The following is a 26,035-nucleotide window of genomic DNA, read 5'->3' on the forward strand; positions in this document are numbered from 1 at the left end:
GCACTTGATATCGTTGAATATGGGGCGAGCTATTACTAGGTGGTAAGACAGAGTTCAAAGCTGTTTTCAGCTGAAAACACAGCACAGATTCACTGTGGACACTTGCCCCAGGTATAAAGGGCTGCCTAGGTTTTGCAGTGACATGTTTAGCAGCGAGAACCAGGTGTCACAGCTCCAAAATCAGTCTTAACTAATGACACTTTTGGTGACTTTGGAGAAATTACTCAGTTTCATTAAGAATCTTGGCTTTACCTTCAGTAAAAGGGTGTGACAATGCTGATCACTCTCTATCAGGGAAGTGGAAAGTATTAGCTTATTAGAGAGTGTGGAAAGCACAACAGGACTGCTCAGCATAATGTCCTGTACTCAACACCTCTTACTGCCTCTTTGCCATGGGTTTCTGCTACCCACAACCCATGCCAAGGGAGAGTAATACGAGCTTTTGTAACTAGAGCACCAGTCTTTAAACTGCAGGGCCAGCTGCTTTCTCATGGAACTCATGTTAGCAGCTGGTTTTCCCCTCTCCTTTTACAGAAATTAAATGTGTTCCACACAGAAAACAGGCTGGAAGGAAGGTGCATTAGAGCAGCCCTAACAGAGCACCTGGGTAAAGGAGACTACATCTTTTCCACGCACATATCCTCTCAGTAGCAACTGCATTGCTACTCCATGTGTCCTAGTCATGCCAGATCAGGTGTATGTGCCACGTTCATCCTCTACTTTTATTCCATTTTTCCCACTTGCACTGCTATCCCCTGGGACATGGTTACCACCAAAAATAATCTTCCTAAGCCAAGGGATAGTGTTCCTGGTAGTGGAGACCTCTCACTCCTTCTTGGTATGACTCAGCTACAATTCATGTCCCTATGGAGCATGGAAGATGGAAGGCGGCTGCAGGACAACTCTGCTCAAGCACACAGTGGTAGCAGGTCCCCAGAGGACTGGATTTTGAAAAAAAGAGGGACAAAAGCAGATCCATTACAAGCCTTCCCTCCTTCTTCCAGTTCCCACTTCTCCACCTTTGGTTCAGAAGTGTATAAGGGTCACAGTGCTCACCCTCAACGGGGTTCCCCAGATAGCAGCCGGGTACTTGGTACAGGAACACCAGGCACACCTAACTCACCAGCCATTTCCAACTAGCCACTCACTTTCTTACATCTTGGGACATCAAATATATGTATACCTACAGGAAAACTTTTTTTTTTTTTCTTTTTCTCCTTTTCAAGAGCCTATCACCAAGATTTCTAAGTACAGCTGGTAGCAACACAGATTCTAATCCACTAAACATCAAAGTATTATTAAGTTTTAAGAGGGACATCAATCACCTAGTAAATGGCTTTTCATGCTATTAGAGATGCTACCCTGAAGTAAATACCGAAATAGTCAAATGTATGAAGAAAACAAGCAGAAGCCAAACTCTCTTTTCCAAGATTTTTTCATTTCCAGGCAAGGTTGAAGTGATAATTATATGTTACAAATGCTAAACAAAAGCAGTGTGAGAGAAATGTTGCCTATGTCTTGCTAAAATAACTATTGTAAGGATTGAGTGGGAGAGAGAGGAAAGAGGGGGGTGAGGGATGTGAGGCACCAGGAGGGACAGGTCAAGAAAATTTGATTACTTCATCAAACTACCTCACCTCTCCCCTGCTCAGTACTCCAAAACTACCTTGTAGGCAAAAATCTCTTGGCTTCCCAAGATATGTGGCAACCGCATCAGTATTACTTTTTTTGCCCCGTTGCATCTGACCACATTATTGTTTCACAAAAGCCGCACCTTTCCGATGCCTCCATCCTGGGGAGCTCCTCCAACAACATCCGTGGTAGTCGGCTGAGAGAAATGACCTGCTGTCACCGCATATCCTGAGCGGGAGATGGGGTGGGGTAGGTGAGGAGAATAAAAATAAATAAATAAATAAATAATCATGAAAGGAAAGAGCCTGAGAAACAGGTCAGCCAGCTGGATCACGCTCATTGGGTTTCACTGCTCCTCCTGGGCTGCATATTGGCAGCGTTCAACAACCATTCTGCTTGGGATGCACCAATATTCTGCTCAAAAGTTCACAGCAATGGGAAGTGACAGTACGCCCTCCAGTACTCTTCGAAAAGCTGAAGAAGAAAGGTGTGTGTGGAGCTGGGCATGGAACACACAAAGCAGGTACAAGGAGTAGTTTGGTAACCATGAGTCCAGAAAGGGAAGCAGTAAAACAGGAACAAGCACACACGCAGAGACCAAAGAAACCGCATCACCACAGAGAAAGGTTCACATCAAAGAGCAACAGTCCCACATCGACCAGACCCAAGTGTCCTCCTTTGGCTAAAATCACTGCTGAGGATGGCTTGGAAAATTACATGCCTTTTCGGTCAACAGGGAGAGTGGAGGACAGTAGGCAAAGAGGTCAGAGAAGTTAATGGCCTAAAAAGATTTTTATTTAGGCAAGAAGAAATATGGGAGGATAGATCAAAGAAAGAAAGAGTGTATTTGAAAGAAGGAGATCAAAGATTCAGTCTTATTTGATATATTAAAATGATATATAATGACTAAAGATGAGTACTTTCCTTCTAAGGCTGTCTTGTACTTGCCTTGCTCTTCTGCTGTAAATTATGAGGCTCCTGTCTACAGGGTAAACACTATAATTCAGGTCTATCAGTGGCAAATCCTATTTATGTCCTCAAATATGTATATATACACTTCTTTAGCTATCACCAAGCCGTATCTTCTAAGTGGTATTTTTTTAAAGACTAAAGGTTAAGGAGAAAATGAGAGGTCAGTGTGAGTCTTTAGTCAAACAATATCAAACTACTGACTGAAATGCCTCCTAGGTCTCAGCAGTCAGGCACTGGGGATTAGGTGGAAGCCTTTAAATTAAGTATTTTAGGGACGTTAGCTGGTTTTAGAGCAAGTAAAACCAAACTGAAGACGTACTCAAACCTACAGCAAATCCTTTCACAAGCTCCTTCTGTTGCCAATGACTCAATTATATGGTGCTGGTTTTGGTGAAGTAAATTTGTATCTGCAATATGCATTCTGTAATTATTTGTTGTACACATTTTAAAGACAGATCTAATCAGACATGCAGTCTAAACAATGACAAATAACTTTTTTGTCACAGGGCAAAGGCAGGAATGTAGGAGGCCCACTACCATCCAACCTGCTTTTCAGTTGAACTGCATTTTCTATATTAATCAAAAAAATCACAGCAAAGTTTTTTTAAAAAACAAGCAAACAAAAATGGAATATTATTTGCTTATATTTTTTCCAAGTAAGTAACTCTTTAATTCAGACATTCTTCCTTTTATGTTTTTCATAAAAATACATGACCCCAAAAAATCAGTATCACCTTTATAGCATCAAAGCCTTGAATACGTTGTTGCACTGATCCATTCTCACAGTGAGCACCAGAGAACTGCTTACCGAGGTACGTGTACCGCCTGGCTATCACAGCATCATCATTCAGCTTGAAATATGTGTTGTCAGTGAGATTCAGTACTTTGACAGTTCCTGTCCAATAATAAGATCCCGGTGCTCCCATGATGACCAACTCCTACAACAGGAAAAACAGAAGGGTGTGGTGGGAAAAATAAGGAAGAAAAAAAAAAATCAAAACTGCACAAAAATTCATGCATTACACAGTAATGGAGAAGGGACAGAATACTAACTTAGAACACCAATTATAATTCCATCTGTAGCGATCTCCATTCTGCGTGCATGTAGAAAGTATCCTTTCCAAGCACAGAGGTCACTGCACACATCCTAGAGATATATGGTCTGCCCGTTCATGGCCCACTTCTAATCAGCTGTTCTACCACTTCAGTAGAAGACTTTCCTCAGCCTTACTAACCATCAAACATATCCCCACTAACAGAGTCTTCCCAAAAATCTCTCTCCACCTGCTGCCTTTCCCAACCATCCTCCAGAAGACAGAAGACCTTCAACCAAGTGACAGAAATGCCCCAGCCCACCCAGACCCACCACTCAGCTACAGACCATGTCACTATGCTGGCTGACATGCTATACCAACTAATCATGAAGGATACAGCACAAAGGACTTTGATTTTACGCCTATGAAGCTAAAGAGCTGCCATACACTCAACAATCAGCACGTGTGTTATGCTGTGGTTGGAACATTTTGCCTTCTCTGTCATCAGATACACTCTGCAAGAGACAACCTGGCTATAGTTCATTACAGACATCCAGCATGATGCAGGATTTAAAAAGACTAGAAATCAGGCAAAGTTTGATCCAGCACCCAAAGGCAGATGCTCATGGATAATGTTTTTTAATCAAAATCCAAGGTACATTTGCACGCAAGAGAGACTGAGAAAACATTGCCCCAGAATATCTAGCATCCTTGCAGAAAAACCTTACTCCTGGATGTAGTTTTAAATACTGCCAGCAAGGGACCAAATTAAGCCTGGGAAGCATTAAGCATTAAGGTAAATTCTTCATCCCTGAAGGAGACACAAGGACAGCTGCTTTGCCTCACATTTCTGTCCAATGCAAAGCCATGGGTGGACTCCATCCTTGTGGGAAAATGTTCCTATGTCTGAGATCCCTTCGGGTGACTAGTTCCAGTCAGGGGCAGATGTTAAACAAGGGATTTTCCTAGTAAGACTATGGGGACAGGACTGCAAACCCAACCAAAGAGCAGGACATACTTGGCAACAGATTTTTTTCCTTGGGAGGGGCCATGCCCTTGAGGTCAAAGGATCATTTACCGGCAGGAACAACTACCATCAGCCGTGCTGAATATACGGTAGGGGCTTGCCTGTTTGACCCAAAAAGTCATTTATCTACGTTTCCTGCTCAGTGAGCTGCCATCAGGCTAAAGCAATGAAAGTTCAAAGATATCTTTTGAACTAGGGTAGCAAAGAAGGATTTAAAGCATGGGAACACAAACAGGCTGGAGAGAGCAGACGAGCCAGGAAACAGCTGCTGCTGGCTGAACATCCAGTTATCAGACGGTGCCACTGTGGCAACGTTGCCTGCCATCCCAGTTTACTCAGAAATCACCTTCTGCCATTTCAGAGAGGACACCTTTATTCTGCTTATATCAGCCTGGACAATAAATTCTGCAGAATTAGAAAAGTGAGTATATACTTGACATGACAGTAATAAGGAGCCTGATGCTGAAATAGCTTTTATTTTTCCTTAAAAAACCAAAACAAAACAAACAAACAAAAAAAAAAAAAAACAGAAAAACCCCAACCCTAAAACGTTACAAAAAACATTACATACATAAGGGAACAAATTCATCTTTGACATAAATAAAACATGGCTGATAGACTTCTGTCCAGGAAAGAATATGGCCCAATATTCAAAACAGCTCTGGAGCACATATTTTTACCACACTACTTTTTCTCCATCTTTTTGCAATAAAGAACTGAAAAAAAAAAGTGTTTAGCTTACGTACATATATGTGCATATACATAGTCACATATATACATATACCCACATTACACATACATAAACAAAACTGTTCAGGGAGGACTGTCTTATATCATCACTTAACAAGTTAATGTTAGACACAGAAATACCTTTATGCAAAATTTTTGGGATGTACACAATAAAAACATTCCTTGAGGATGCTTCCCAGAGTCAATTCATTTATTCTTGTCCACAGACCTTGAGAGGCACATACACTTACATATGAACTACTGAACAGGTGTGAAAAATGCAGGTTCCCTGGAGGCCAGACAAGGCCGGAGGGTGTCTGCTGGCAGGAAGGGACCATCTCCAGCACCCAGCCCACTCTCCAAGCTGTGCTCGGGGCTCCACTCCTGGGGCATGTAGCAGAAGAGCCACTCAACATCCCCATCAGTTCTCTGTGTGTGCGCCCCTACTCACCTCGGTGAAGAAGCCCGCAATCCCTGCCTGGCATGAGCCGTGCTCCTCCCCATACTTCTTCTTGTACTCTGGATGGGAGAATGGAAGAAAACAAACCATGGTCATCCCTGGCACAGCATACACTCTCCCCCCTGAGCCCTCTGCACCACTACACACAGAGCCTGCAGAGATACCAGCATGCAGGGCTCCTGAGTTTTAACAATGCCTGGCACCACTGTGCACCATGGCACCCTCACCCACACTGTGGGGTAAAGTAAGGGACCTGAAAGTGGGGGGACAGCCAGTGTGCTGCCTAGGGAGACACTAAACAAGCAGCATCACAGTTACATGGTAACAGCAGCAGCATCACCCCAGTAAAGGTGCGTAAGAACAGGCTTCCACCTCTGGCAGCCAGATGAGCACAGCTGGAAAGGGAGGAGAAAAAGGAGAGGCACATGCCTACATGCCACTGACCTTGCACTAAAAGGTTTAATTCTCAGGCCCATCGCTACCTCAGAGAAATGAAGTGATTTTTTCCCCTACAATGACAGTCACCCAAGCCCCCATAAACACTGCTGGTAAATAGATGCTTCAGGACACCAGCCCCAGGAGGGAGGTAGTGAGTGAGGAGAGGCCGCTGCATTTCTGAGTGATCAGACAAGTGTCTCATTTAAGCGATGCTCAAGTCTGCTGCTTTTAATGGCCACCTGCTCAGAGCTCCCAGTCCACAGGGGACCCAACCAGCATCACTACAGTTTTTGTTTCTGTATTTTATGTAGCAATTGTTTCCTCTATCAAACCTGAGGAATTTTTACTTTTTTTACTTTATCTTTTTGCAAAAGAAGAAAAAATATTTTTAGAAATACATTAAGTTGAGGGCAGGGGACTAAGAAAATAACTTTCCACCATGCTTTAATCCAAATGTTTTCAGTTCAATAGCATTTGAAACTTAAAAGCTGGATCAGAACCTTTGCAGGTTTTTTCTAGAGCATTATTTTCAAATATTTACCATACTAATGAGTGCCCAGCTTCAGCATATTGCCACTTCCTGCATATTAGAGTCATTCAGGCTCCAAAAACATTCACCATATAGCCTGATAATTGTGATTTGAATTTTTTTTTTCCATAAGCACCATTATCTCATTGCTAAATGATAAAAATTTTAATGAAATCAATAAGCAATTGCCTCTTTGGAACCAAGCAAGTTCCTTTTCAGTTGCATTTTATCTTATTGAAGATTAAGAGGAATTAATTATAAACTGCTGCCTTCTCTCATAATTTTTTCAAAATATTGTCTGTGTATATATATCCACACACATACATACACACACATACACACACTCATTCCCCCTTTATATATTATATATAGCCTCTTCCCAGCATCATAAAGATGCTCAGATTTTAAGGAATGTGCTGAAGTCACACCAGTTGCACAGGGAGAGGTTTAATTGGAGATCCTGCATAACAGTAACTTGATCCACAAATTACAGGCAAAATACCTAACACCCTTGGCTGAGGCAGGGTCCTATCAAAACAGATGTGTGTCCCAGCAGACCAGGAGGGCCAGAAGCACACTTGGTCTCACACACACAAATGTCCTACATTCCTAGTGGGAATGCATGACAACAATTCCACTGAGAAATGAAGACTGTATTTGCTCATATCTATTCAGAAAGTGCTAGGACTCCGAATCACTAGTTTTCTACATACATAGAAATAGGCGCTTCTCGCCTGGGGAAAAAAAATATCTGTTTATTGATATGAACATTTTTTTATTCAGAGGGCTGAGGAGATGAGGTTTCTCCTTCTGGCATTTCCTGACAAATAATGCCGTGCACGGCCTAAAGGCCCTGCCATCGCTATGGCTGGGTTCCCATCTTTGTACAGGACAAAACGCAAGTTCCACATCCATCCCATTCAGAGGCTTTCACTCCCAGCCAAGGTTTTCCCTTTACACAATGTACTGAACTGCGAACAGACTTTGCCTTTTCCCGGTTTTGCACTGCACTAGACCTACTGTAACTCAAAACAAACACTAGCCATTGTGGCCCCAGAGGTCTGGAAGCACCATTCTGCCTCACCTGCTGTGCTTGGCAGGAGGCTTTGGTAATGCCGAGCTCAAGGCTTTAGAGACTGCCTTCTGAAATCCCACTTCACCGCACATTTATTTATTTATTTTTATGGAGGGCAAACAAGAGCTGTGCCCAGCCTGCCACAGAGCCATAGCTGCCATGGCCTCCAGGCCCCCAGCCACCACAAGACCACAGCGCCCACCATCCCCTTGGGCACCAGAGGCTGTGGCCCTGGCTAGGTCTTACTCACCACCCAGGTGATGACATGGCCTCTTAAAAGCCAAATAAGCCCACCCATCACCCGGGGTACAAGGCAGAGGATTTCTTAAGAATATTTTTGTTTTGAGAGCAAGCCTTGACGGCGCTTTGTGTAAGGCCCTTAATCAACCACGGCAAGTGGACCCCATCGACAATCTGATGGATATAAAATGTCATACTTCCCTATAAAATTGCATTACATTTGGCTCACTGTTTCTTTAAGTGCCTCCTTCAAAACAAAACCAGCTCAATTGGCTTTAAAATGAAAGAGGGAAACTGCCATAGGACATTTAACTCACACACTGAAGGATTTAGGTCAGGCCAATGACGCCATAACGGCAGGGAATGCCTCAGTGCGGGATGGATGGCAAATCAAGTTTGTTTCTGATTTTGGATTTTCAAATGTCTCCTTTTCTTCTTTTATAAACAGGCAACACACAAGAGCCTCAAACATAATGGCGGCTTCCCCAGCCATCAGTGCTTTGCCATAGACATAGTAACCCCAGCCGCCAGAGAGACCCCCTCCCACAGTGCCCATGACCACGAGCAGTCCCCCTCGCACCAGCTGGCCCCTGAATTCAGCTGCAAACTAAAAACAAGGGCATGCAAAACCGTAGAAGGGCAGAAGGAATGGTGGCAGCTTCAGCAATGGAACAAGGCAGTTATTGAATCCGTAGCTTCACGTGGTTGTGTTTAAATAATGTGCAAAATTGCTATGTTACTTAAGATAAACAGGATTTTCTTCTGATAAAGCAATATGTGCACAAAAATTAAACTGTTTCTCCAATCAAGTCAAAAAGCTTATTGAATTCACAGCATTGTTTCATTACAATATTAAATTTGCCTACTTTAAAAATAAATTAAAAAAAAGAAAAAGAAAAGAGAGACCAAATTCAGATCTCAGAGTAACTTGAAACAAAAGTCCCAATATCAGAGGACACAACACAGCAATAAATGTATTAGAAAAAGAACAGAAACACATCATTGTTTTCATTGCCAAACAACAAAAAAACCAAATCATTCTTTAAATGAACAGAATTACTATTAACTGCAATGCATAAGGAATGGCAAAGATTTGCACGATAATAGTTGCACAGTAAACTGAGTCGGTACGCTCACTGAAGCTCATACTTCCAAAAACATTGTTCATGGCTTTATGTGAAGTTCAGTGTTTTTAAAGTCACTTACATTGCCAGTACTATCTGTCAAACTAATGGCCCTACATTTCACTTAAATAACTAGTTATGCTTTGGTTTTAAACAGTGGATAGATGGATCGCAGCATTTCAAGTAAATGCAGAGTTTGGATATACGCGGTGCTTCTGTGAACTTAAGAAAAGACATCAAAACATTTTGACTTGAATAAATACCTGACAATACTTCTCAGGAAAAAGAATACAGCTTACAGAAGAAGAATAAATGGATTCATTACAGTAATGAGGTATAGCATGCAGTATTGATGCAAAACAATGACCATCCTTCCTCCCTACAGGTATCAAGCCTCCACGCTATCATTATGAGCTCTGAGAACATCACACAGAGATTAACCTCTTTCCCTAACACCTCTGAAAGGGAAAACAGCTTTAGTGACATTTTGCAAGAGGAAACAGAAGCACAGAGACCCAAACGTCCCAGACATGAAGGCTATTCAAGCATTTAAAGCTCCACTGACACAGAGGAGAGGTCAGCACCACGGTGTGGGGGCACCCAGACAGATACAGTTCTCCAGGGAGCCAACAGCCCAGTCCAGACAAGACACTAGGCTCCTGGATTTCCAGCATAACCCTTTCAGCACAGAACCATCCCTCCCCATCAGCCCACCTAACTTCCATCTGAAGCAGTACATTCCCCCCCCCCCCATGCCAAGCAGGGCTCCTTTCCACCCATGCAACCATGATCACAGCCCCCCATCTGGGACAGTCATGTCCCAGCACTACAGGCTTCTGCCTCTTCCCTAGAGCTGATCTGCTTCTCCCAAGCACCAGGTGAGCCAAAGAGGCATGAAAACCAAGATTGCTTCTACCTCCCCTCCACTTCGGTGCACAGCAGTGACACCTGTCACTCGTACAACAGTGCCAGCCATCCATCAATGCAGTGAAACAATCAGCCAGCAGGAAACTGTGTAGTCACTGTGTCAGCTCACAGCTTTTGCACACCTGAATAGCAACATTTGCATTAAGTTTAGATATTGCATAGAGTGGGTTTGGTAGTTTCCATGTAGCTCCAGGCAATAACTGCTGTCATGAACAGAGCCTTTGTTTTTACACTTCTTTATTGTACTTTCTCATCTGCCCGCAGACTGCTGTGCACCCCTGATTACACAGGCTGCAAGCCACTAAACTAACTGCTGCAGCAACAGCTGACAGCAAAGCAGTAAGATGTGGCTGAGTCTGGAAGAGGTGACTGCCTCGCCTCTCTGACACTGAAGATGTGCCATGAATATATACGTAAAGAAAAAAAAAAAAAAAAAGAGAGGATGGTAGCAGTTTGTAGCCATGATGATCTCCAGGTTATAAGAGAGGTAAGGCTGAGGAAGAAGTAACTGGATAAAACTATATACAAACAAAATGGATAAGCTGTGATGTGTGATGATTCTAAAAGCTAATGTTCCTCAACTTCCCCTCTGAGCAAGTGTCTCTAAAAGTCTCTAAGCAAGTATCAATGCCACAACATAGCATAAGCACCAGAGTGCAATAAAATCCTGTATCTACCATCTTCACAGATGGAAGCAAAGTGACTAGTTACGGTAAACTATAATTTGCACTGGAAGCCTCTTCCTTCCCATCTTACAGTGCTTTACTACTCTAGGAAGAAACAGTAGTAATCTTCTGACCTAGCATTGTGGTATTGGGTTTGCACCACAAAGCAGGGATGTTTTGATGGCTTGCAAAAAAACAGATGTGGTCTGGACCCTGTAGGAAAGTTTGTTTATCCCTTTGGAGGCAAGGCACGTGAGCATGTGCTGTTCCCCTTATTTACTAACCAAAGGGTCCATCAGTCTTCCCCACCTCCACCAACAATTCCTACCGCAGCAGAGGAGTAGGAAATCATCCCAGCTCTCCCTATCAGCTGGGCTGCTTCTCACAGTAGACACCGCCACCCTTCTGCTTTGCAAACTGAATGCATGGGGGGAATGAAGAGACAGCTCCCCTTTTTTTAGAAGGCCATTAAAACTACAAGAAAAATAACCAAGTGAAAGCACTGCCTGGAAGGCTGTGGCTCCATACACCAGCTATACCACAAAGGACATCCAGTTCATCTATACCAGATTAGCTCCTACTCAGAGAGATTGCATTTAACTGTTAGGCTTGCTGCTGTTCTCATTAGCTCTCAATCGCTTCCAGACTTCTGTCAGCCCTTTCAGGGAAGCCGGACAAGAATAAGATGGATTGAGACTACTATGTTGTTGCACCACTACCATCCAGTCAGGAAATTTCCATTTCCTCCTTTGTCTTTAATTATTAATCCTGCTTTATGCGGACAGAAAACATACCGTATGCATTAAGTATGTCTGTTCCAAGGTCAGACTCCTCTCCGCTTCTGGCACAAGACTTTTGTTACACAAGCGAATAATCTGTCTCAAGACGCACACACACACAGAAATGGTTGGGGACTGATGTGCACTCAGCTGGGCTGCACCTTTTGCCAGTTTGGTGAAGGTCAGCTCTGCTTGGGGACCATGCGGCCACATGAGCCTCTCATGGGGCTTGTCAACTTAGCTGTGTTAACGAGGGGGCTTCTGGAAACGAGCATGTAACCGCCTGCACCCATTCATGCATGGCAAGTCCCAGGTAAGGCTGAGACACCAGGACCTCGGCAGCTGAAGGCGTGCTCCCCAGTGCAGGGTTTGCAGCCATGGCTCTGGCAGCTGCCCGGCGATGGCCGCAGAGGCTTTCTGCGTAACAGCACTTCAGCTGCATTACACATCGTGTTTATTACCCCTACCAGACGCTTCTCCCCTTTGGGCTGTCCCCAGGGTCAGCGGAGGAGAATTTCTTCTGCTGATTCCAGAAAGTGAAGGAAACTAGTTACAAGGATGACTGCAATCTTATTTCACAGCACACCTCAAACACCAAACCCCTCTGCATGAAGTACCACATCTATCTCTTTGAGCTTCTTTTATCGAAACCTAAAAGATCCAGGAGTACACAAATGCAGCCACTCCTCATGATAGTTTGTTATTTCATGTTGGGGGGGGGGGGGGGGGGGGGGGGGGGGAGGGGAGAAAATCAGTCCCAAACCTCCAATTTTCACTCTAGCATGGAGTGAAATTAAGCCAACATCGTACTGCACCACCCTGCCAACTTTCCACTGGCTGCTCTGCGTGTACTAGGCCCACACATTTCTATTTTCTAGCAATTCCTGGCAAATATCCTGTCAGATTAGCAGCAGTTTTACTCTGAAGACATGACGCACAGAAAAACACAAGTGGCTCATCTCTTCCAGAAACCACCTCCTTGCCACAACTTCAAGCAAGCTGCTTTTAAGGTGGCACAGGAGCAGTGACACAGGGAGCCCCAGCAGCTTCCCCACGCATGCTAATTGACCATAAAGTTAATACTGGATGATTTGCCGTACACTACCTCAGTGTGAGGTCTTATCCTGGCTTTGCTGACAAATGCAAAAGAAAAAAAAATAATAATGGGCAAATACAATAGGACGGTGCTCACAACAGGAAGGCTTACATAGTTTACTTGTATTCTGCTGCAGAGCAGCTGGCGTGGCTGGGTCAATTGACTCAATCCCCCTCACATTTCAAATAATGACCAATTTCAAGGCTGGGAAATGCTCAGTGCATGAGTTTGGGCCATCTCAAGATGTATGAGTTTGCAGTGGCAGGTCCCAGAGCAAAGTCCAGAGGGAGGGGAGAAGCCACCTCAGGAGAAAGAGCGGGCATGGAGCAGACAAAGTTCTGTCACAGAGCTGGCTTTACAGGCTGCCAAGATGGGATGCGGCTGCTTGCCAGCATCAGGGAAACTTGCTTGGACATCCACTGCCTTATCCCTCTCCCACTTAGTAATGTCACCAACTGGCATAGTGCTGGCTGCTGCCATCTTTGGACCGGGGCGGGGGAATTAATAAATAAAATCAGAGTTCTTGCCTACAACAAACTCTGCTGCATCTTGACTTCTGAACTCCCACGCTTCTTCAAGCTCCTACAGGCAAGAGGGGAGAGAAGATGCCCAGGACAGGCAAGAAAAACCAAGAAGGTGCTTTCCCCCGAAACCTTTCTCTGAAGGCCAAGAAATCTTAGGAGACATCCTATCTTCTTCCTAACACCACACTCATGCCTCTGGTTTACTTAATTGCTGTTGGCTGAGCAGACACTGTCCTCTGAAGTCTTTAGGAAAGGAAACACGACACAAGAGTCTCATATGCACCAAAGCGCTAAAAAATTAAAATGCTGACGTTAAAATTAGAAGTGTGACCACGCACAGCGAGTCACAGGACTCATCCAGTCATTGTGCTACTCTCCCAACTTCATCTCAAAGCCAGCCACCACACCAGCTGGGCTGCAAGGCAGCTGTATGTTAAAAAAAAAAAACAACAAACAAACAAAACAAAACAAAACCAGCAGTGATGGTTGCTGTGGATGGTTTTGGAAATAAAGGGAAAACACAACAGCTGTAAAATGATAGCACAGCAAGGCAGGTAAGCCCCACTCCCAGCCCCCACACTCCTTACCTTCATAACAGGGCAAGAGCTTCCTCCCGTTGGGCTGCAGGTTGGGGGGAATGATGTTGCAGAAGCCGTGGGGCAGGATGTACTCTGTCTCATAGTAGATGTTTTTCCAGCGATGTGCACATGCCTAAACAGATCAGATCACGTACATTATTGATCCAGAGACACGGGACAGCCTCTGACCAAGGCACAGCATGCATGACCAGGACCTCTCAGCATCACCTTCCCCCCACAACCCCACAACATCCTCATGTCCCACTCTTTCTAGATAAAGTGTCTTCTCACTGTTATCTTCTGCAACTCAGGATGCTGCCTGACCTGGCAGCTCAGATCTCAGCTTTCACATGTGCATGACTAGGAAAGCAACAGGTCTCAGAGCAGGACAGAGCCCATGCTAGAGATTTCAAGATCTCTCACTGTGTATGAATCCTTATGGCCCATGAAGCTTTTCTAACTAAAGATACACTAACAGAACTCAGCCAAGCCAGAAAAGGGGGGGAAACAAGGAAAAAAGACATTAAGAATACACGTAAGAAGATCGGAATGGATGCTTAGACTCAGATGGTTACTAAGACCGTATTAGAAGATCATCCCGCCAGAAAATGCCCGTGCGAGTCAAAGGCTTGTCTTTCTGGGAAGGGCAGCCTTGTTTCTGGTGACAGAAGAGCTAGGCCTCATTTACTGGTAACAAATTTAAGTGCAAATGCCAGAGGTTTTGTCACAACAGTGGCAACATCAGTCAAAGTGCAGATGATCTGCAGAGATCAGGGTACCTTTCTCTTTGTAGTGAAGAATAAGATCACTCTGCAAAACCAGAGGCAAACCAGTGTTACCAGGACACTTGCTCCCTACAACCGCCATACACAGTCCCACATACAAGTCCTCAGAACCCACTTGCTACAAAAATTAACACTGCATTGCTGCTAGACAAGCCACAAATTGCCTGATGCTCAGGGGTTAATTGGAATAAAAAGAAATGAAATGTGAAACAGCAAAGGCTTTGAACTTGAGCACATGCCGGGCCGTAGCTCCAGCTGGTCTAAGTCACTGAAGTCAGTGTAGATGTGTCAATTCATATCATTTCAGGCTTGGTCCCGTGTGAACAGAGCGGCCTCTATGCTACAAATCTTCTCCACGTACTTCCAGCTTCTCCTGGAAACTTTGTGTCAGCCCCCGTCACAATACCCACATTCGACCTAATCCTCCTCAGACAAGACACCTTCTGTCTTCCTTCCCTTTGTGCTACCCTACTTTTCTGCCGCAGCATCTCAGAGCTGCCCGTGGGAGCATCTCAACATCATTAAAAAATATACCCGTAAGACAGGCACAGTCATGTAACCTGCCCAGTAAAGGACCTGGGAAGCGTATCAACCACTGGGAAGCTCAAAATTCAATCCAGCAATCAACACAGGCCCCTTCCCACATACTTAACCCCAGAGAGACATAAAAGGGTAATAACACTGAATTTTTATTATTTAACTGAAACAGAACAAAACCAGTTGTGCACAAGCCTGCTCTGCTGTTCGCAGCGCTGCATTTGGAGTTCTGTATTTATTGCTTTCCTAACTTCCAGTACTCAAAGGAGAAGCACGTATCCTGAAGATAGCTATTGCAAAGGGATAATGGGGGCTCCGGGGGCTGTGGAAAGCTCTGCACCACACTGTGTGTCACAGGCTGCCACCCATGACATGAAGGATGCTTCTGATGGCACTCTGCTCAACAGCCAAATGCATGTGAGGAGTCCTGCAAGAGCAGCTTTGCGGACTCCCTTACGGGCTTTAAGGAAGCCCGGTGAGGATTTTAATCCCCATGCATCACCTATCTAAAATTCAACAGCAAAAAAACCCCAAAAAAACAGCACATGAAACACTCATTTTCAGAGTAACCAGGAAAATAGTTTCTCTCCTGATGGATCTGTGCTGCGAGCATAAATATACACATGCACAGCCCTTTTAAAGACAGTATCATAAAGACACATACCATTAAAGTGACAATCAAGTCAACCCCAACTCCGGATATAGACTCAAACGGAAACAGACCAAGAGTATTTTTTAAAATTATGTAAAGATAAATAAAGGATTGTGATACTGTAAATTCCTCGACATTTTATATCTCAGAAACTGCAAGGGACTCACATAAATTAACCTGCTAATCTCTCCCAGAGGAGCACAAATGACAGAGTCGGGGAAAGCAGCAGCATTTCATCACAAGCAGGAGGCTTTGCTCAGGAGTGAGGCACAGGAGGTCAAGAAAGACAGAACACTAAGGAGAAAAAAAAAAAAAAAAAAAAAAAAGAAGGAGCTGCCGCATAAGAAGTATGTTCAAAATCAGCTGCAGGCTGTGGGCTCAGTTTAACACTTCTGGGCATACTTACCTAAGCTGTTAAGGTTTGGTTTTGGGGTTTTTTTTAATGATCACTTTTCTATACCTCAGCATGCCATGTGTTCAGGCACACTGCAGTTCACCACTGACTGCCTGAGTCTGCAGACAGCTCATAACTGCAGCTCCAAGAGATGAGCTCCACCTCTGTAATCTCAGCAGGGGCTTCCCCAGACTCCCCCATACCACAGCTGTGGATTTTGACATTTTCCCAATGGACCAGAGTTCAGCAGCTCCTCTTCCTCTCCAAAACACTTTTCTGCAGCCAGGCAACCAGCACATTTGTCTCCCTGCCATGACAAAGCTTGTCCACAGCTGCTTTTTGTTCTCCTGCCTTCCCAAAAATGCTGAGCTGGATTACAGTATGTGGTCCCTGCATTATTCAGTGTTGCTGAGGCAAGGTGATGTGCTACCAAAAGTGGCTACAACCTTCCTTCTCCAATGGCACACGTCTGAGCAGGTCTGGGGAACAGAGATGAGTCACCCGAACTTAGATGCTGTGGAGAGGGTTTTTCTTTGGTTGGTTTGGGTTTTTTTTTTTTCCCCTTAAAGTGACTGCAAACAATTGACAGCTTATACGCCTTTCTTTACATGCAGACCATAGTGTATACATGCATACCCTGTGTACACCATCAGTACAATTTGGTGCTCAGCAGCTGCTGCTGGGACACAGACTCTGGCTCTGCCACAGAACAGGGAAGAAAGGATGTAAACTCTTGCAGCAAAATAAAATGCTTCTAAGCAAAGCACATGGAGCTCTCTTATTGATGGCAGACACTGCATTACTGTAATATAATGAATAGGCCATTTCAGAACTGCAACCACTTTGCTCTCTTCGGTATTGAATGCCAGCCATGAGCTCTGCACCATAGGAAAAGCAACACAAAAACACTCAGGCTTCACTTCAGAGGCCGAGTGACTCACCTGAATGCACGGTCCTCACAGAGCCCTCTGCTGACTCTTAAAATCAGAGTCCAAACGAGGGACTCTATGAACCTGCCGCTGTCAGACCACTTCTGGTTTGCTCTTCCCTAGGAGGACTTTGGCTTTGCTGCAGCGATGGGGTGTTTTACCGACATACACACAATCACTAAATGTGCCAGTAAGTCAACTACTTAAAATGAAAAATAGCAGCACTTGATTATAAACAGAGTAACAGCAGGCGTGGCAGGTATTTAGGAAGAGCAAAACTGAAGCATGTGGCTTATCTCCAAATCATAATGTTCTGCACCCAGTTCCTCTCCCAGCAAAAGTAGAAGGAGGACTTTTGCCATTTCAGTTTGGAAAGAGCTGGCAATCTCAGCTGTATTATTGCAGCACAGAGATTTATGCAAAGATTGACTGATAGCACACCCAAGGACAGGAAGCCAGCTCTGCAAACCCAGAGCTTTTTTTAGCTAATCTTACTACTTCATTTGTTTAAATCCTCATTGTTTGATGCTTTTCTATTTAGTCTGTCACACAAATGTAAAACTGTGCTTCAGTAACATCCTGGCACAATATGGACTCAAACACAATCCATTTGGTACCAAACACCAGCTAAAGCCCCCCGCACACTCCTCACCTTCCCTACCACCCCTTTCCACTGAAGCCGGTACTCTTATCGGGCAGTTGAGGAAGGCTGATAAGACAGAAATTTAAGCCACTAAGCAGTTTCAAAAGCAAAAGCAACAACTTCTTTGCACAATCCACAGTTAAGCTATGAGACTAATTCCTCTAATACAGGATGTCAAGAGCATAAATATTTCACATGCGTTTAAAAAGCAACTACTTGTATTTATGCAAAAGCAACAAAAAAAGTTCATCCAGGGCTATTGACCACAAAGATACCACTCTGACTTAAAGGAATCCCTGCAAGAAATGCAGCAGAGCTGTAATGCCTGACAATAAAGTCTGCACACACTCCTAACTATAGGGAATCGCTCGAGAGTTAGCTAGTACTTTTGTTAAAACACTAACAATTGGCAGATAGGGCCACAAACACACATTCAGAGGTCTTCTCAGAACACCAGTTTCTCACAGGGGCTTCCAAGAAGAGCCACATTTTAAAGAAATCCCAATCTTTAAAATTAGAAGAACATGTGTATTAAAAACCATCTGTTTATGGGAAAGTCATTAATCTTTTTCATCAAAAACTTATCTTAAACCAGAAAGTAACAATGCCCTGAAACAGCCAGGTATTCTCCATCCATGAAGGATGGAAAGGCTCTGTCTACACACAGATGTGCACAGATGTATAATTAGTAGTTTCAGACTGAGTGCTTAGGGGATAAATATAAATGAGAATTAGATATTTAAACATCCTTAGCATCCCAACATGATTTACTTGGAGAGGACAGCACAATCTTGTCAGAGGGCTGCTTTAGGACTGCCTTAAATCAGCGTGGAGACATTTTACCAGCCTAAACTGCATCAGAATAAGCACACTGCCAGCTATGCATTTTATTTTAGCTGCATTTTGCTTTTAACTTGCTTTATGTCTGATATTTTTCTATCCCCTCAGTCCCAATCTAAGCCCTCACAGCCTGCTACACCCTTGTAGCCTCCCCTCAGCCAGTGAACCCCAGTCTTGGTAGTTGCCCTGCTTTTTATCCCACCAGCTTTCCCTTCCTTTGCTGCCTCTGCCTATGGAGACGACACCCAAGCATCAAGTGCTACCCATTCTCCTTCGAACCAAAATACACAAAATCATTATTCTTTAGATACCACTTCTACCAAAATGTTTCGCCATTGCCTAAAAAAGGCGCATGTGCTAGCTTCTGAAAATGGTACGAGAACTGGTCTAGTTCAGCCTGATGACTGGAAAATGGAGAGGATACTGTATCTCAGTGTTACCCTGATCTGTTCAAGCTGCTCCTCACTGTCACACAGGACTTTGAACACACAGACAGATCAAGACATCCCTTGAAAATGTGAATTGGTTACACTGGCACGAATGCTGTAATTTTGTGCTCTGCTGTACATGTTTACAGTGTATTTTATTTATGCCCCACTTTTTCCTCTCCTCCTCTAGTGCTGAACACATTTTAAACACCCAAGAAAAGCAAAGTATCGGCTAGCCCCTATAGCCCTGGTAAGCTGTACACCGAAAAAGACGATCAGGTAAAATACCACAGTACTACTGCAGAAAGGTATCAAAACATCCTGCTCCCCCATGGGGAAACTGGTGTGCTATGACTTGGGGCGATAAGTGTTTGGACTCTAAGCATATGTCAAAAAAAACACCTTTGAGTGAAACAGCTTAGTCCACTTGCCTTACAGAGGCCATGGGCACAGTAACCATTGTACGAGATCTACATCAGTAGCAGCTTTGTGACAGTTTGATGCCACGTACCAGGGCAATCCCCTCTCTCATTGGAAAGATGGGGCTGTACTGCGAGTTTCCAACTCCTAAACAGTAGTGTTCAGAATTAGATTGTTGTCAGGGTTACCCCGACATGAGCTTGAAATTTGCCTGCCACATATACTACGCACAACTTGTGTTGCAATTTTTTTGTGTGTGTGTTTCAATTAACATTCCTGCAGACAGGCTCACTGGAGTAGACCATCTGACCCAACTGTGGATGTAAACACAGACAACTATTGATCATAATATACCCATGTATTTTAGAGAGGTTTTTGCCCAGCTCTCTTGATAATTATTTTTTTTCCAACACAGGAAATTTTGTTTTGCAAAGATAAATTCCACATCCTAAGGATCACATCTGCTCTCCTTGACCTGTCTATGTGCATGGCAAGACAACAGGGCCACCCACACACAACAAAGTCATCTCTACTCGCAACTCTTCTGCCTCATTAATGGAAAATTCATATACATAAAGAAAAAATATTGCCACAAAGACTCATCTTACATTTTTCATTCTAAGTTCTGACACGCAACACATACACTCAGGGAAAATGGATGTGTACATACTCCCTACAAAAACACAGGCAAACGACAATAAGAGCAAACTAGCAGGTACCTCCCAGACAAAGTTCCATTTATTTGGTTCAAAGATTTAATCCGTCAGATTTAGGAGAAAGCCCTTGGGTGACACAAGTCAGGTGTGACAGCTTTGAAGTCCTCCCGCTACAAATAAAACTTTCTGGCTGGGGCTCACTTTTCCTTCCACTTGAAGCAAGGGACTACAGAATCTGCTGCCTGTAAAGCTGGACTCCGTCAGTCACTGCTGAACACATTAATCGTGACGTGTTTAGCATGAGAGTCAGACAGCAGCAACAGTTTTAGTGAGATCAAAGAAAAGAGTGGGCTTACCAGCACACTTCCACCAGCTTTTGGCTGTCTAGCCAGGCTCACACCCATCCATTCATCATCTCTGTCTTCTCTGCAGGTCTTTCCACAGAGTGTGCCCCGAGAATTGCCTACAGAAAGAGGGAAAAGGCAGCAAAGCAAGGAGGTATGAGTTTTAAGTACCCACCAAAGAACCCCTACAAGAAAAGTGATTGCCCGTCAAACATCTGCCTGACAGTGCTTTTCTCTTCCCTTTCATCCTGATTAGTTCTTGTATGCATTAATTGGGGCGATGCTCTCAGTCTTACCAGGCACCAAACAGATACACAGCAGAGGACAGACCCTGTCCCAAACAACCAGCAGCTGTTACAGCATGTCCATAGCTCTACTTGAATCAACAGCCTAACTGAAGTCAATGGGAGAGATGTGGGATTGCCTGCAGAATGCAATCAAAGCCCTCTGGAAAGTGGGATCTTGGGCACTTAAAAAAAAATTGAGGTCTAAATCTTTAGTCCTGTCGGGCAGTATTCACAAATTAATGAGAGGCAGTTTACATTACAATAGCAGGAAAAATCAAACTTGGCCAAAACATTGTTTTAAAACATGTAAGCTTCATAGAAATAAATTCTGCTTGACTCAGTCATGAAAAGATGAACACTAACATGCCTTTCCTATAGGCTAAGAAAGCAGTAACACACGCTTCATCAAGAAAAGCAAAATATTGAAAGGCTTCCATTTTCTCCATCAGAATCCAGCGCAAGGTTTTAGATCACAGTTTTACTTTAGGACTCCATCTTCCCCTGTCTCAGACAGTACGTCAGAGAAACCAAAGTCAGTCCTGACCACGTGCAAGAGCGTACAAGCACAGCTCTCACCGAGAAACTTATTTCCTTTAGCACAAACAGCAAACCCAAGGAATGATTTGCTGCCTTATGAGGGAGCCCACAGATCACCTCGTTGCCAGTAACGCCACCCATCACAGGCCCACCACCCCACTGTGCGGGATCATCCCACACCCCCTTACTTCAGCACTGCCTGGGATAGGCAGCAGCACTCCCAACCACTCACACAGCCTCCAACATGCTGCAAAGTCATACTGAAGCAGGCGGAGAAAAGACAGCAGGTTAGGGCAAGCAGGGAAAAATCCACCTTTGCCTGGTTAGTCACTGGACAGAGTGAGCAGTGTGGGCAGAGTGAACTGGGAGGACACCCGCACCAGGTGAGGTGACATTTTGTAATGCTGAAGAGAATATGACACCTTTGCTACCGGTGCTCGAAATCCATCAGGAAAGGCTGACAAATCCCTCTCAACGTCTTGGGGCCTTGTTGAAGCTGGCAGGAGGATTGCTAGCCATTTGGGTTGGGTCTTTTTGGTTCCCCCCCCTTCTCCCTCCAAAACATCGTAACTACCCACCTCGCCCCATATCCAGCTCTGTGCATCTTCTGTCAGGGTTGGTGTGGACTCGACATTTAAACACCGCTCCTGGGGACTGAACAGAGGTGCTGTATTTAGATTCTGCCTTGGGAGCACCAACCAAGACCCTGGAAACCAAAAGCAAAGTAACAAATGATTAATTTCAGGAGAAAAGAAAAAATAATAATAAAACAAACAGCAGCAAGGTTCACATTGCCAGAGCTTCCTTGGCAAAAGGACTTTTTTTCAGCAACCTTGAACCAATGTCATAGTTTTACACCAACTGAAACCACCACACACAATAAAGGCATTTTTCCCCAACGAAGCCACAAATACTTTAACAAGTTAAATTTCCATTAGGATTGTAACACATTTAAAGCAATCCCCGCACCTCACCCCCCGAAAGCACTTAAGGAAAGTATTAGGATGGACAACAGCAGCTGCATCCATTTTTCCTCAGTTTTAGCTAGATCCCTATCAGTCCAAAACCCCACCAGAGTTAATACACATACCCACGAGAGGATGAAATCAGTGTGCTTGCCAACCAGCCAAAGATTAATAAGCTTGTTTAGAGAGCTGGGGCACCCCATTCTCAGAACACTTTGCGTAATTACAGCTTTAAAAAAACAACAACAGACAACAGTAAAAAAACCCCAGCCAACAGCACAGGAGCAAATTTCTTCCACAACAGGTTGCTATCAACCAGTATTTATCACTAAGGCCGCAAAGACTTTACCTAGACTACTTATCCCACAGAAGAGCTATGGTCTCTGGGAAGCACCAATGCACAGCTCTGACTATAGGGTTCCTTAAGGTACTCTTGAAAGATGACGAGCACTTTTCAGTCACTTATGTTATGATCCAGTTAACTGTTTGGCAAGCTGGCAGCTGCTCATATGCCCTCCAAAAGCATCCCTTAGGAGAATTACAGTGGAAACGTAAGTATTAAGGGAGCCCTTCTACCGCCTCCTCATTAAAGGGACAATCTTTCTCACCTCACTGTGAGCCCGGATCTGGGCACATAAGGATGAGGAGGAAGGTTAAGCAGGAGCAAGGCAGCTCCCAGGGAGGATGGTGGGGAGCACCAGGTAGTTGAGTTTCAGTTCTGCTGAAGCCCTTGCACTGCTGAGGCAGGGCAGAGCTGCTGCATGCAACAAAATCCTCACTGAAGTTAAGCCCAGGGCTGGAACTAAGGGCAAACACCTCCGAAAGGCTAAGCCTCCAGCAGTCAGGTGTGCAGATCCAGCCGGGTGCAGCAGCCGACCAAGGAGACACTGCTCAAGTTAGTCTGCATGCACAGCCCACCCATGGCACAGATGGACAGCTCGGCAGCAGCTCTAAAACGGAAGCTTTCCCTGTTTTAAACAACTTGTCCTTCATCCTCTCATTTAAAGTTCCATCCCCAACCACCACCCATCATCACCATCTCAGCAAACGCAAATGAGCAGAGGCACAAGGCATACACATGTCCATGAGCCACCTGGAAGAGCTGCTCCTGCATCAGAGTCAGGTCTATACACACAGCAGCACATTTCCACTCCCTAGACACTTCCCTGGATGTGGGATGCAACAAAACTGTCCTGTGGCACTTGGAAATATATTTACAAAAAGAAGGGGAACCCCTACATTAAGTGACCATTTTCTCCAAAGTTTCATGAGCTAAGCTGTATCATTTGGAGAAGTTTGATGGGGCTGCACTCTACAACGCACATCATGTTTTCACAAGTGAGAGGAATTAATGTCCAAAATACTTAAGTTGCTAAAACCTACAAAGCCTGCACACATCGGGGAGCGAGAGCAAAGGAGTCTGAAATAATAGCTCCAAGTGGAAATCCCACTAGGCAAGCAGCGGGCAGAAAATCAAATGCCAATCATTTCAATTACACAGGCGATGAATGCATGTCATTCACTTATCAACATTCACAGGGTCTAACAAAAATAAATAAGGGGGGATATTACTAGCTTAAAGAGTTACGGGTTCAAGTTGCAAATGGCAAGAAACTGTTTCCATGACCTGTTACAACAATAAGATAACGTAAGCCACATCGACCTCCAGCTTAAAAGCAGCTTTGCTCTAACCTAAAAAAAGTTAAGTATGATTCAGCAATTAGCGCACAATATACCTTGAGCTGTAGAATGCAAGATGGAGATGAAGGAGCCTAAATCACACACACTCTTCAGCTCTCTTTAAAAAGCTGAATGGGAAGAAATTATTATTAATGATTTGAGTAGGCTACTGGCAGAGATAATATTGCTGTCTTGTGCAAAAATACCTTTCAAAAAGAAAACGTCTGTTGCCGTTTCTTCATGTGTACTGAGCAGAAGGAAGCAGCCAGTAAAGGCAACTGGTGACACGTGCCAAAACCAAATCTATTTTGGATTGTCCTGAATGCCCATACATTCTAATTTGGTATTTCACCTTCATCACGCCCTATATCATCTCAGGATCTTGTATTATTCTTTCACTCTTGCAGTTAGACCCCAGCAGATAAAAATTTTGCAGATCTCCTGCTCCGTCTGGCATGACCTATGCTCACCAGGCCCCCAAAACAGTTACCTTCAGGGAAGTGGGAAGTTTTCTGTCGTTTTACATGCTTTTCAGTTGGTCAAGCTGGTATTTGCCACATACCACTTACTCTGGTTTTATTCAAAGGTTTGAGACTGGAATATTTCCTTTGCCAAGAAAAGAGTCCTTTACTCTTTCATTTCTTTCTGCATATAACAGCTTAACTGTGAAAGAAACTCACCTATTTAACTGTCATGAGGCTTTGCAACAGACCTGGATAGAAGGCTCGTTTACATCCAAATATTTTGGGACTCATCAAGCAAAAAAACTGCCTGTTTTGTATCTCCCCTACATATTCAAACACCCTCTTGCAATTTCTACGAAACAAGCTGCAACCAGAGAAGGTGTCTTTCTCTGGTACTGTATCAAAACAGAAATACATTTCAAAACAAAGCCTTAGAGTCTAATACAGTCTTCTTACGTTTCAGTGCTGTGGATGGAGTCTTGCCTGGCATAAACACAGAAGATACATAAACAGCCAGCAGAAGTACAACCCTGTCCTCTTGCTATGATTGGGCAACCTTCCAACATATTGCAACTAGTATAACCAGCTCTCATTTAAAACAGCCTAATTTTGTGGGACAGATTGCCAGTGCTGCTATAGGACCACTTGGGTTGTCAGCAAGTAAGCAACAGCAGTTCTCCAGCCTTTTGGCAAAAGGCTTACAATCTGGGCCTTCCTAAGGGGTTATTGATAAGTGCAGGTTCTCACCACAACCACGATACTCTGCCGGAAGCCCCGACGATATTTGTGAGTAACTGCATGAAGACGCCTTGAAGGGGAAACCCCATCAAGAGAAACAGATTACTTTCTACGGAAGGGAACTGAAGGTAGTAGGAGCAGGGTTTGGGGCCACTTTAGGGTTGCTTTTGCTTGATGTGCACAGAAATCTGTAAGAATTGGCCATATCCCACTAGCTCTGTGAGCGAAGTATTGGGGTCTAAGTCCACATGAGGAGCAGTAGGCAGAGAGGCTGTTGAACCTTCTCTTCTTGCATTCATACTCGCACGATGAAGGACAAATGCCCTCATCTGTATGGAGCCAACTACACAGCTGCATGGCCAGAAACCGTCACACTGCAGGAGCGGCATCAGCCAATATTAATGGATGACAAGAAGCTTTCTTGGCCACAGGGAAATCCACACCTCCTTAAAATTACTTCCTGCAGAACAGTAACTATCACTTTGCTGATGATTGACCCTCGGGACATACAGATTTGGAAATTAAGTGCTGCATTTAGCAGAAGGAACAGTGAACAAAAGTGTCGAACTGACCAATGGCATGGAGAGATGCCAAGTACATTAAGTATCAGCCTACAGCATGCCAGCAGTGATTAGGCAATCACAGCTCAAGGACTGGGGAGTGTAGGTACCTCACCTCGCTGCAATGTTAAGTGGCAGAGAAAAAAAGTCTTTTAAATACCCTCGCATGCCACAGCCGATTTCAAAAGCAGCACCAGAGGAGGGTGCACCACCAGCATAGCACAGCTGAGTTTCTTCCCTTCAGAAAGGTCTCTGTCACTTGCTAAGCCCTCAAAAGAAAAACCCGAGTGGTTCACCCATTATGTGCAGAGCAAGAAGCAGGAGGGTTATTATTTGGGCAGTGGGAT

General features: G+C 44.2%; 1 protein-coding gene across 1 annotated transcript in view; it reads right to left on the bottom strand.

Annotated features, from left to right (window-relative positions):
• The window catches only part of ITGA9 (integrin subunit alpha 9), a 230,434-nt gene that overhangs the window by 199,826 nt on the left and 4,573 nt on the right, over nucleotides 1–26,035 (bottom strand). The window contains exons 2-7 of the mRNA XM_055804642.1: nucleotides 21,860–21,987; nucleotides 20,470–20,576; nucleotides 13,839–13,962; nucleotides 5,846–5,913; nucleotides 3,413–3,542; nucleotides 1,775–1,860 (exon numbers count right to left, since the gene is read on the bottom strand). Coding sequence (XP_055660617.1) covers nucleotides 1,775–1,860; nucleotides 3,413–3,542; nucleotides 5,846–5,913; nucleotides 13,839–13,962; nucleotides 20,470–20,576; nucleotides 21,860–21,987 — 643 coding nt within the window. The remainder of the gene's footprint in view (nucleotides 1–1,774; nucleotides 1,861–3,412; nucleotides 3,543–5,845; nucleotides 5,914–13,838; nucleotides 13,963–20,469; nucleotides 20,577–21,859; nucleotides 21,988–26,035) is intronic.

This window comes from Falco peregrinus, chromosome 5 (assembly GCF_023634155.1).
Source record: "Falco peregrinus isolate bFalPer1 chromosome 5, bFalPer1.pri, whole genome shotgun sequence".
Lineage (NCBI taxonomy): Eukaryota > Metazoa > Chordata > Aves > Falconiformes > Falconidae > Falco > Falco peregrinus.